General features: G+C 44.1%; 1 protein-coding gene across 2 annotated transcripts; it reads left to right on the forward strand.

Moving 5' to 3' along the window:
* Nucleotides 1–256: 256 nt before the first annotated feature.
* Nucleotides 257–11067, forward strand: DAZAP2 (DAZ associated protein 2). Of its 2 annotated transcripts, none has more exons than XM_063119698.1 (4): nt 257–455; nt 4153–4274; nt 5979–6221; nt 9554–11067. In XM_063119698.1, the coding sequence occupies exons 1-4, from the start codon at nt 443–445 to the stop codon at nt 9680–9682; spliced, it is 507 nt and encodes a 168-aa protein (XP_062975768.1). In that variant the 5' UTR covers nt 257–442; the 3' UTR covers nt 9683–11067. The 2 variants fall into 2 exon arrangements, with proteins under 2 accessions (XP_062975768.1, XP_062975769.1); XM_063119699.1 differs by lacking the exon at nt 9554–11067 and adding an exon at nt 8421–8719 and having other exon boundaries at nt 261–455.
* Nucleotides 11068–11958: the final 891 nt, after the last annotated feature.

Raw genomic sequence — 11958 nt, forward strand, 5'->3', positions numbered from 1 at the left:
ACCATCATATTAATTAATTAACGTAGCTATCACAGCCAGTAACCCCTGATATCCGCTCTATCCTCTACAAAGGTGCCCCATCTTTTTCGGGAAGAGGCAGCAGCGTCGTCTTGAAGCTCGCAGGCCCAGCGAGGCCTCCTTCTACCTGCTTAGGCTTCCTTGTAAACACCGACCGCAGCCTCAGAAGCAAGGGCCACGCCCCCTCGCCGTTATGGACACGCCCCCTGGCACTGCCGGTCCTTCTCTCGGCTCCATTCTTCGCGGCAACGCTGCGGAGTGACGTCACACGCTTCAACGTAACCCCTCTCATCAAGGCTGCAGCGACAACAACAAGGAAGTGATTGAGCGAGAACAGTCACCGCCGCCAAAGCCAGCAGTCACCGGAACCTTCCGTAGTCGAGTGAACCGTCCTTTCTCTTCGCTCCTTTTCGACGCCGCCATTATGAACAGCAAAGGCAAGAGACTGACTCCCCCTCCCCACCGTACACAAACCCCACCCAGTCGCCTCACCTTTCGCAGGGGCGCTGTCTCTTTAAGGCTGGCGCCGCAGTCCTGTTATCTGCGGGCCCAATCCCTAACTGGCGGGAGGCCTGACCAATGGGAGGCCTTGAAAAGTCGGGGTGAAGGGCGGATGTTAGGTTGCTATGACGCAACTCTCCTGGCCAGGGTGTTAACCCTTTGGCTGCCGTGGAAGCGGCAAAAGAAGCCGTCCTTCCCCTCTCCCCCCCCCCCTTCCCGGTTTCTCTTCCCCTAGAAATTAAGAAGGGCGCTGTGACACCTTCGCGATAATAGTTTGATTGTGGTATAAGCTCTTTTGGACTGGAGCCCACTCCGTCAGAGCCGTGTGAAAGCTTTGGATTTTGATACTGCAGACATAGATAAAGGGAGAAGGGTTGAGATTGGACGGCAGAGATTTGTGGGAGGATCGCACTTGCTAGTACTGGCTGGCGAGTAGGAAGTCTCTTGGGAGGCAGGTGACTGGGTGAGATCTTCCCTTTTTACAAAGTAGATCAGGACTGCAAGAGGGCAGAGGGCCTCTTTCCCCTACTCCCCTCCAAACATCCCCAAATGTCAGATTCCATCCTACTGTTCCAGAATTATTATTCTACCACTCTCTGGTTCTGTGTTTACTGTCGCTCACCTAGTGTTCAAATTGCCTCCATGCAAACCTACATTAAAAATGTGTAAGAATTTGCACTTGTCCTGCTTGCATGGAGCCTGTTGATATTGTATTCACATGCATGGGCCATTGGACATCTTTCTCCACTCAAACTCTGTTGGCTCAAAGAATGGTTATGGGCCTGATAGGATCATTAGTAATGAAAATAATAATATTCCTTGCATCTCCTATAAATATCAGGTCTGTAAGGCGAGATATGACAGTGAATTGAGGAAGGACTAAAAGGTAGAAGAAAAATTGCACCTGATTCTTAAGGAGAGGGGTGGTGGAAACAGTAGCACCTGTTATCAGGTTAAGATCAGATAAGAATTAACATCGGGAATGTAGAGTTAAACCCCCAAATCTAGGTACCTCCTGCCTAACACTAATACCTTTTCTTGCTTCCTGGTAGGTATAGCTCTGTATTTTGCCTTGCTTCCTGTATGACAGGTGTCATGCCAACAAAGTATCCCCTGACTTGCTTGACTGGAAGGGCAGATCCTGAATAGGAAGGAAGCAAAGTGTGTAGGAACAGAGGGTGATGCTTGGATAGTGACAGTGGGATTGTGCAGGGCCAGCCCAAGGCATTTTGCTACCTGAGCCAAAGAACAAAATGGTGCCCCCTCCCATACCATGGTCAAAAGCCAACTGGACTGGCAGATGAGTCTTCCTTGAAAACTGGCAATGGGACAGTGCTCTCCTTCCAACTAAGATTGTAGTGCCTGAATTTGCTTTCCTTTCCCCCCTCCTCCTCCTCCGTCTCAATCATCTTTCCTTTTGTGTCATGTCTTTTAGATTGTAAGCCTGTGGGCAGGGACTGTCAAGAAATACTTTTGTAAGCCGCCATGAGAGCCTTTTTTGGCTGAATGGCGGCATAAAAATCTGTAAATAAATAAATAAATAAAGCAGCTGGCCTGCTTAGGAAGTGTAGGGTAGACCAGGTGGCTCAGAGCTCTCTCCTACAATAGCTTGCTGATACCTCCCAACATCTGCCACCTTGTGACCGGCTCTCTCTGCCTATTAGTAGGGGTGGCTCTGTGATTGTGAGATTATAAGAACAGTACACTGTCCATTCCTGTGCTCATTTATCTGTAAGTAAGGCCAACCAAGTTCAAGGCAGCTTACAGTTGAGTGACAATATATAGAATTGTCACAAATCTAAGAACTGGAATTGGTGTGGTGCATCATGTAGTTCAAGTTCAAATGGGTTATCCTGTAATTGTACTTAAAGCTTTCCCTCACAATAATACCCGTTCAGTCTCTTTCTTTAAAAATATCCAAGAAATGAGAATCCACATTATTTACTTAGTACATTTATATATATATCTTTCCTCCAAGGTAGTTAAAAGACTAAGACAGAAAATATACAAAAGACTAAACAATAAACCAGAATAAACTTAGGGCTTTAGCGATCTTTTCAGGAGCTAGTAGCATAAGCTGTCTGTGCTTTTCTAATTCTGCCCCACTCTGCAGCAGAAAGTGTTTAAGTAGCCCCTGGGAAGGTAGAGGAGGAACTATCCCAACTGAATTCACAGGTTACTGGTGGTGTCTTCACGAGCTGGTGGTATGAACTCCCTGTCCTAGGCTTTTCCGTTTTTACTTCTCAGGCAGCTTATTTCAGGCATGAATTGATCTGCTGTAGCTAGAGAGCTTCCTAGCTAAAGGAGATCAATTCAACTCTTAAACTGCTGGAACAATTTGACTCTTGAGGACCCCATCCAAACTGAGGCCATTCCCTGCTACAAATACCTACTGAGTGAACAAATACAGAGTTCCAGCTATAGGAGGATGGAATTCAATGCCTAACTTAACTCTAGCTTCCAATAGTTGTCCTGCATATGCTTACCCACAAGGTATTTGAAGCAGTTTGAGTGGCCTCCATTTGAGATAGGGGTACTTGAGCTGTCAGATTGCTTTGGTGGTATAAAAGAGAAGACAGCCTTACTGGAAAAATAGGGATAATCTGGCCACTGTGATTCATGCAATCATAACCTCACAATTAGATTACTGTAAGGCACTGTATATGGGACAGAATGCTGTACTCTAGGTACTGAGTAGAGTGCCTAGTCACACAGATATTACACCTGTGCTGAAAGAACTGCACTGGCTGCCTAATAGCTACAGAGCCATGTTCAAGGTCTTGTTTCTAACATATAATGCCCTGAACAACTTGGTCCCAGATTACTTGAAGGACCATCTTCCCTTAAAGATCCATTGAATATCTCAGGTTGTCTTAGGGGGTCTTTTGACTGTGCCACAACCCATGGAATGTCATCTGGCAGCAATGTGGAAACAGACATTCTCTGCCCCATTATTTGTGAGGCGCTGAAAGCAATGTGCTTCCAATGACTATTTAAAAAAAAACACCTCTTTACTTGTGCACTCCCTGACCAGTAGCACTGATTCCAAAGCTATGTTTTGGTATATAGGTTTTATTGTTTTATGGGGTTTGTTTGTATTTTGGGATGTGGTTTTAATGTATGTTTTTAAGTCCCATTAAACTTGATGGGGCTTTCTTCTGAGTAGATATGCATAGGACTGTGCTATTAAGCTACTAATCACAAGCTTCAGTGTTTTTGCTTTCTTCACTGTTAAATCAGGAGGTTAGCAGATGAGAATGGATTTTATATCAGGCCATGGGAATAATGATTATTTTCTTGCGAGCTTCTGAAATATATTTGTAGTCCCCACGAGATGGCACTATGTTTTGTTTTTTGTTTTTATTACAAAAAGTCAAACCTAATCAATAATTTTATGATATCAACTGTGCCTCTTTCAATGAGTTTTCTGTGTTTTAGGTACCTTACTGCAGATGCAGGGTAGCAATGTTTTGTGGTCTTTGGACCCTCTACTCTTTAAATACTTCTCTTCTTGGAGATCTGTTTTCTTTCTTTCAGATAAGGCTCCTAAAGGAAGGAGTTTCCCAGATTGCACACACTTCCTGTGCCTTTGGAGCAAGGAGAATTGTACTAACGTTGATTAACTTTTCTTAGGTCAATATCCTACACAGCCGTCTTACCCAGTTCAGCCTCCTGGTAATCCATCGGTGTTTCCGCAGACCATACAGCTTCCTCAGGCTCCACCTTACACTGAGGCCCCTCCTGCTTACTCAGAGGTACATACTCTGCTCTCCTCCTGTTATAGCAACAAACTACAAACCCTGTTGAATCAGACTAGAGGCCCTTTCCCCCTACAAAAGATTACAATGATTAAAAATGATAATTATAAGGGGGGTGCTAGTTCCAGTAGAATATTATCAACGAACCCACCCAGTAACATTTTGCATGTCCAAAATCCTACCTTAGTGGTGCTCCTGTTAAATTTGTGCCAGATTTTGGTTGTGACTTCTGCCGCATGCAGAGAATATTTGCACATCCGAACGATTCATCATGATCCAGGGACTTGGGTGGCAACGGAGACATCTTGTGTTCAAAGTTTGTGCCAAAATCTGTTGATACTCTAAGGGTTGTTGTTGTTTTGAGAGGGATCAACTCAGCTAATTTATATGACAAACGACAGCTTCCCTGTTTCATGGCTTAAAGCTGAACAAAGCTGTGTTAGAGGTGACCCCTGATGACATGCTTATTTGTATATAACATCCCACTGTAGTAATAAACTGTTGATCTGGTATCTCTCATAAGGGTTTTGTTAAGTTATGGTTATTCGTTACAGACCGGGAAAGAAGGGGGGGACTTTTCCTCTTAGTGGACCCCTTCTTTATAAGTGTTCTTCACCAAGAATTTCTGATAGGCTGTCACCTGTCAGGATAAACCTCCTCACAACCCTAGTTTGTCCAGCTCATTGGGGAGTTTCTGAGTTCTTTTGCAAAGGACCTCCCTTTCAGCTCAGCCCTAGGGAAAAAAATAACATGAAAGGTGATTTGGATTTTCTTTTCCAAAGCCCAGAAACACAGAACTTAAAAAAACCCTTTAAAACGCCCCCAAGACACAAGCAGTAGCTTGTAACTATGTGGTCCTTCATGTGGGGAAGAGTTTAGTGAGAACTCCCTTTTAAAACTACACAGTCAAATGTTCAAATATGTAAAAGGAGTGCTCAGTGCCAGAACACCTGCTATGCACATATACGTTCTCTGGTTCAATCCTCAATTCAGATGACTGGTTCAGAGCAAGGATGAACTTTCGGACAGCATTCAGCCGTGTTATTCTGTTAGCGCCTACGATGTTGCACTAGCAGAAACCAGGTTCCGAACTATGCGCAGGAGGAGAATCCAACTAAAGGTACATTTGCGCAAGCACTTGTGCATTATGTTTCTGCAGCTCGTTGTGCTATTCTTTGCACCAAACTCTTCTGCAATCTGTTGTGCACAATTGGTTGTACAAGCATAATGGTCAACAGCTTGCACAATGGAAAGTTTTTGGCGAAGCTCCTCCAGCGCCATTTGAGTTTGCAGAATGACACCATTGGATACTGCCCTATGTCAAATCCTGAAGAGCTGCTGGTTCAGTATAAGGTAGCTCCGTCCACATCTTACAGCTAGGCCAAAGGCACCATAGGACAAGGAGAACAGGTGTTTAAGACAAACAGGAGAAGGCTTTCATCTTTGCATCTCCTGCTTGTGAGCTTCCCAGAAGCAAAAAAGTTGGCTACTGCTAAGAATAAAAATGCTGGATGAAAAGGATCTTGGTCTGTTTCACCTACTCAGTTCATATAGTCTTATGCTGCTAAAATGTATTTGTTGCCGGTGAGAATCAGCTAGGAGGAAATGTCTTCCTAAGTAGATCTAGATCCTTTCAGATGGAAGGTGTCTGAATATGTCACTTTGGAATATGTCACTTTTTCCTGTGCTGTCTCTCCTCAGCTCTACCGCCCAAGCTTTGTGCATCCTGGAGCCGCCACTGTACCCACCATGTCTGCTGCTTATCCTGGTGCTTCACTTTACCTTCCCATGGCTCAATCTGTTGCTATGGGTCCAATGGGTTCTTCAGTTCCAGTGGCTTTTTACCCCGTAGGCCCTGTCTATCCTCCTGGATCCACTGTTCTTGTTGAAGGTGGCTATGATGCTGGAGCAAGGTTTGCAGCTGGTGCCCCTGCTAATATTCCTGTAAGTAGGAGTGTAATGTAGTCCTTACTGCTTGTTTGTTTAAAAAAATAGTCTGAGAAAGGGTGATAGATAGGTATCCCCACCTCAAAAATATTTAAGGGTTTGCTTATTGCTGAGAATCCTGTGTATAAACTTTGTACAGTATCTAACCACGTATCTGCAGTGCTCACGCATTATTCAGCAGTTTCTCTTTGAAGAAAGTTATAAGCATGAAGCACTCTGTAGGGATAATAAGGTATTTCAGCTACAAGCTGAATATAAACTGGAGTAGAAAAGCCATGGGATTAGACAGGGAAAGGCCCACTAGCCTGATTCTCCTGGGCCTTTACATACATCCTCGGGAGTTGGTGAGAATGTTAAAATACTTATTTCCTTGAGTTCAGGCCAGCACTGGGCCTTTCTTAAGGATGGTTTGATCTCAGACAGGCTGCCAACTTCAACAGGAGATTACCTGCTTCTGAAATGGGGAGCCCCCCTTGTCTTCTGGAAATCTCAACTTTGTGCTGGCAGCAGAAACAGCTTAGGCGAGTGGGCAAGTTTACATTGCCACATGTACTGTTGGTGTGCATTTGTAATTCAGCTCCAGTATCTTGCCACATAAAGGCAGTCAGGGAGGAACTGCTGTGGGCAAGAATCTTGGAGAGGTGACACTTACATGTGTGCTTGACCCTTGCCCTTCCTGCCTGATGAAAGCAGTCAGGGGGCTGGCCAAGCGAGTAAGGGTAGTGGTGAATTCCATCATGCCTAAAAGAGGTGATGTTTTAACCTTGGTTTAAAAACCCCAACCCTCCCTGAATTTCACCACACTGGATAATTTCTGACCAGTCTCCCAATATTCCATTCTTTGACAAGGTGCTAGAGCATGTGGTGGCATCTCAGCTCCAAGGGTTTCTGGATGTGGTAGATTATCTAGATCCATTTCAGTCTGACTTCAGGCCTGGTTATGGGACAGACTGCTTTGGTTACCTTGCTGGAGGATCTATACCATGGGGTGTCACTGTTGATTTTGCTGGACTCCTTGGCAGCTTTCCATACCATCAACCATGATACCATTCTGAGGCTACTCCCTGGGGTGGGACTTGAAGACACTGGATTAAGGTGGCTCCAGTCCTTCTTGGAGGGGTAATCTCAGGAAGTGGTGCTGGGCAACTCCTGTTCAGCACCATGGCCATTGGCCTGTAGTGTTCCTCAGGATTCCATTTTGTCCCGCATGCTATTTAACTTCTAGATGTCACATTTGGGAGAGGTGGTCCAGAGTTTTGGAGTTCAGTGCCACCAGTATGCTTATTACACACATCTGTTTCCCCATCTACACTGAAGGAAGCTGTTCAAATTCTAAATCAGTGTCTGATGACAGTAATAGACTGGATAAGGGCAAACGAAACTTAATCAAAACAAGACAGAGGTGCTCCTAGTCAGGCAGATAAGGAAGCAGGGTTTCAACCTGTGCTGGATGGGGTTACACTCCTTTTGAAGACTCAGGTTCACAATTTGGGTGAACCTTACTGGATTCAGCCCTGAACTCCCAGGTTTCAGCAGTGGCCAGGAATTTGTTTGCACAGCTGAGACTAGTGAACTAACTGTGCCTGTTCTTGGAGATGTCGGATCTGCCCATGGTGGCACATGCCTTAATTACATCCCATTTGGAATACCGTAACGCACTACATGGAGCAGCCTTTGAAAAACTGTTCGGAAACTTCAGCTGGTCTGGGATGCCGCAGTTAAAACTGTTGACTGGGGTTAGTTACAAGCAGCATGTGACTCCTTTGTTACAACAGCTTTACTGGCTACCTGTTGTTTCTGAGCACAATTCAAAGTGCTGGTTATGACCTAGAAAGCTCTATACTGCTTGGGACCAGGCTACCTGAAAGACCACCTTTTCCCATGCAAGCCTGTCTGGGTTTAAAGTTCTTTGGGGCAGGTGCTTCTCTCAATCCCACCACCATTGGAAGCACAGTTTGTGGGGCCCCGAGAGTAGTTGCTCCTAGATTCTGGAACTCCCTGTAAAAGAAGGCCAGGTTGGCTTCCCTCTTTGTTGTCCTGCTGGCAGGTAAAAACATTTTTATTCTGGCAGACCTTTGGCGTATATGCTGGTTTGTTGCTGAAAGGGGTTTTAACTAGTTGAGTGCTATTTATTTCTTATTGTGTTTTAAACTGATTTGTATTTATGTTAAGTTTTAATTGAGATTCTGTTTTTAGGGATTTTTGGGGGGATCCCAACAATCCTAGGGGCAGCTGCAGGTCCAACCTGTAACCATCACATGCCCTGCAAAGCCTAATTTGAATGTCTGCAGACCCGTCCTCCCCCACTTCATCTTGGAACTCTGAACATGCAGACACTGCGACTTCACCATCGTCAGGTTCCCCCCCCTCCCCATACCCTCCAACCAAACCTGTTTTTTTGAAACATCTTATCTGATGATGAGATCTCACAGTCTCGGAACTTGCACATTTTTTTGTGATCTTTTGGTTGGCTTAATAAATGTATTACACCAATATGGATTTTGGAATTCTTTTTACTTTGTATTTGATTGTTAGCCACCTTGAGTGCCATTTTTGACAGAAAGACAAGATATAACTTGAGGGCAGTGTCCTTCTGTGCCTGTGTGTGAGCAGGAGCAACCGTTCTGTGGTTATGCAAGCCACCTGGAATGAATTAAAAACGCTCGTTACTGGAACAGGTCAGGTCAGCAGAGCTTGCAGAAGTGAGCTCTGCTAACCTGTCCCAATTTGGAAATGAGCACTTACGCTCATTTCTGGGATAATTTTTATAACCGCAAATCTCATTGCGCAAGCTGGTACAAAAGAAACAGCGGGAACGCAGCAGCCATACAGGATACTGCCCTAAATAAATAACTAAATAAATATCCAAGCAGGCAAGCTCAGTGGATGGAACACTGGCTTTGCATGAAAAAGTCTTAGGGTCAATCTGGCATTTCATTAAAAGGATTGCGGGCAACAGGCCTGGGAAATGGTCTGCACCTGAGACCCAGATGAGCTGTTGCTGGTTGGGAATAGACACACTGTTCTATGTGGATCGATGGCTTCAGTAGCTTTGTAAGTGCAGAATAGTCTCTGTGATTCACTTGTAATTTGCGATATCTTGCTGTCTATAAAATACCTTTGTCAAGCTTCTTAAACGCACTGCCCACAGACTGACTGTACACGGTCCAGAAGCCATGTAGCGCAACGCACCCAATGCTTGTTCAGCCGTTTTTGCCGCCCCACCTGACAACCCACATGCAGTCTGGGGGGCTGCACATTTGCCACACCTTCTGTAAGCATCCAGCATCCCTCCCCTCGCCTAACAGGTTGTTCTTGTTGTCTTCCAGCCCCCTCCTCCTGGCTGTCCTCCCAACGCGGCCCAGCTGGCTGTCATGCAGGGTGCCAACGTGTTAGTGACGCAACGGAAGGGCAACTTCTTCATGGGGGGCTCCGACGGCGGCTACACCATCTGGTGAAGGAAGGGGGGGGCTACATTGGTGTAAAGGAACGACATCACATACTGTCAGCACTTCTCACAATGTAACCGCTTTAGTCGTATTAACCTGGAGTTGCAGTTTAGACACATGACGATGCGGGGTGTCTTCCTGGTGCCCTGACCCTTCAGGCACTTTTTCTTTTAAAAATTAAACAAAACAAAAGAAGCAAACTTTAAATACAAAACCATGCAATGGTAGGAGTGCCTGTCTTAAACCTTGGGGGTTAAGTTGTGACATGAATGCGAGCTAAGCTGACCCACGAATTTCTCCTTTAATTCCACTGGAGAGTGCTTTCACCACAGCATTCTCTCTTTCTCTGTCTTTGGCTTTTATTAATCAACTATATATAAAACCAGGTGTTTGGGGTTGGGGGAGGGCAGAAGGGCAAGGGTGGGGGGCAGAAATGGAAGTTTGGAAGAAAGCTTGGCTTCCAAGAATCAAACATATAAAGCTTGCAGATATAACTGTTGCCAACAAATAGGACTAAGAGAATGCATCTTCTTTCCTCTTCCATAGAATCAATGGTGCTGGGGAGAAAGGTAGTCAGACATAATTTTGTTTCTTTGGGGGTGGGGTGGGGGCATCCATGGTGGATGCCTATTAGAGGAGAAGGCTGGGGGGCTCTGTTCTTGATTTCAGAACCCCTCAACCAGTTCCTTCTACTCACCTTTGCTCTCTATTCCTTTGCTAGGAAGGTATGCAGCTAGAGTGTTGTTCCAGGATGTTCTTTTTATACACTCTTAAGTGAACTTTGACTCCTTTGCACATTAAGAATCTAACTGAAGCCATGTTTTGGTGCCAGAAACACAACATTTCATTAAATGCTTCCTGTACGTTTCAGAAAAAAAAAAAAAAAAGCTTAAAGTGAAACCATTTTTTTAAGAGAAAAAAAAAAGCAACCCGGTGTCTTGATAACAAAACTCTGTGTGGAATGTTATTCAGGCTAGAGAGACAGGAACATCTGGTGGATATCAATCAGTGTGCAAGTTTGCTGAATTTGATGGTTCTTTTTGTTTTATGGGTGTTTTTTTGTTTTTGTTAAAGAAACAACTTTTAAAAAGCGGCTTGGGTACAATGAAGTCTTATTAGGATTAAGAAGAATATTTCAGGGATCCTCAATCTTTTTTGTTGTTGTTGCTTTTGTTTTTATGAATTAAAAAAAAACAGATTTGGTGAATATATATTATCTTAATTTTCTGTGTGTTGTATGTGTCATTGTCAACCATACAGCTGACTGTTAATGAAAGGTTGGGATTCTAGGTCTCTCTGTAAACACTGTGGTGCACTTAACTTGTGGACTTTTTATACTAAAAACAAGTAGAATAAAGGCTATTTTGAAAATTTGAATAAAGTGACAAACTTGAGTTTAGCCTCTTAAATTCCTGTCCATCATGCAGCTGTAAGTTTTTACAACGTGTTTTGTGTTTATATCCATTTCTCCGTTCACCTTGCTTCATCAGTATGAAATATTTTAGGTTATATGACTTTTAGGGGGAAACTATATCTGATGCTAAATGTATCATGAGGGAGTTATACAATTTAAAGTTAACAGCAGGAGCAGGTAGGATTAACCCTTTCCTCTGGTTTTCCTTACACTGCTATTACCCATTGGTGCTAATAAGAGATTTCTTCTCCTGGTGTAATAGCAGTGCAAGTATGATTTTGCTGGGATTGCAGAAGGGAGGAAAGGGTTAAAACTCCCTTTCCCCATGCACGGTACTGAAAGTCTGCTCCCCCTTGAAAACTGCTGTGAATTAAAAACAACAGCGGATGGGTTTCCTAATGATGCATTTAGCATCACATCTAGTTTGGCCCTTGTATTGTAGCCTTGAGCACATTTACTTGGAAGTAAATCCTGATTTCATTCCCCTTCTAAGTCAGTATGTTGAAGAGTGCAGTTTACCCCTTGGTTCTATTGAAGGCTGAACTAGGGGCCTGTCTTCCAAAATGGCATTCCCATGTCAAATTCTTCCTCTCCCCTTCCGTAACATGTGGCAGCATTCCCCGCCCTCACGTGCTGATGTCATCAGATGCTTTCCCATATAAAATGCTCAAAGCAAGGTGCAGAATTTAAGATAAAACTATTCAAAATACAAACAGCTTGTTTAAAACATACACATTCAAAAACATAAAACAGTGAAAACACGTGAAATTTACAATGTACTTGCCAGTGACTGTCAGTGATGTGGAGTCTGCAAATGTACACCATGATGCCAGGATGAGGATGGTGAACTTTGTGTTAATAGAGCTAAGGT

Source organism: Elgaria multicarinata, chromosome 3, assembly GCF_023053635.1.
Source record: "Elgaria multicarinata webbii isolate HBS135686 ecotype San Diego chromosome 3, rElgMul1.1.pri, whole genome shotgun sequence".
NCBI lineage: Eukaryota > Metazoa > Chordata > Lepidosauria > Squamata > Anguidae > Elgaria > Elgaria multicarinata.

Excerpts from the sequence above, each read along its gene's own strand:
- DAZAP2 (XM_063119698.1), top strand. Across the intron at positions 4,275-5,978 it reads CCCCTCCTGCTTACTCAGAG|CTCTACCGCCCAAGCTTTGT; the intron begins GTACATACTCTG and ends GTCTCTCCTCAG. Across the intron at positions 6,222-9,553 it reads GTGCCCCTGCTAATATTCCT|CCCCCTCCTCCTGGCTGTCC; the intron begins GTAAGTAGGAGT and ends GTTGTCTTCCAG.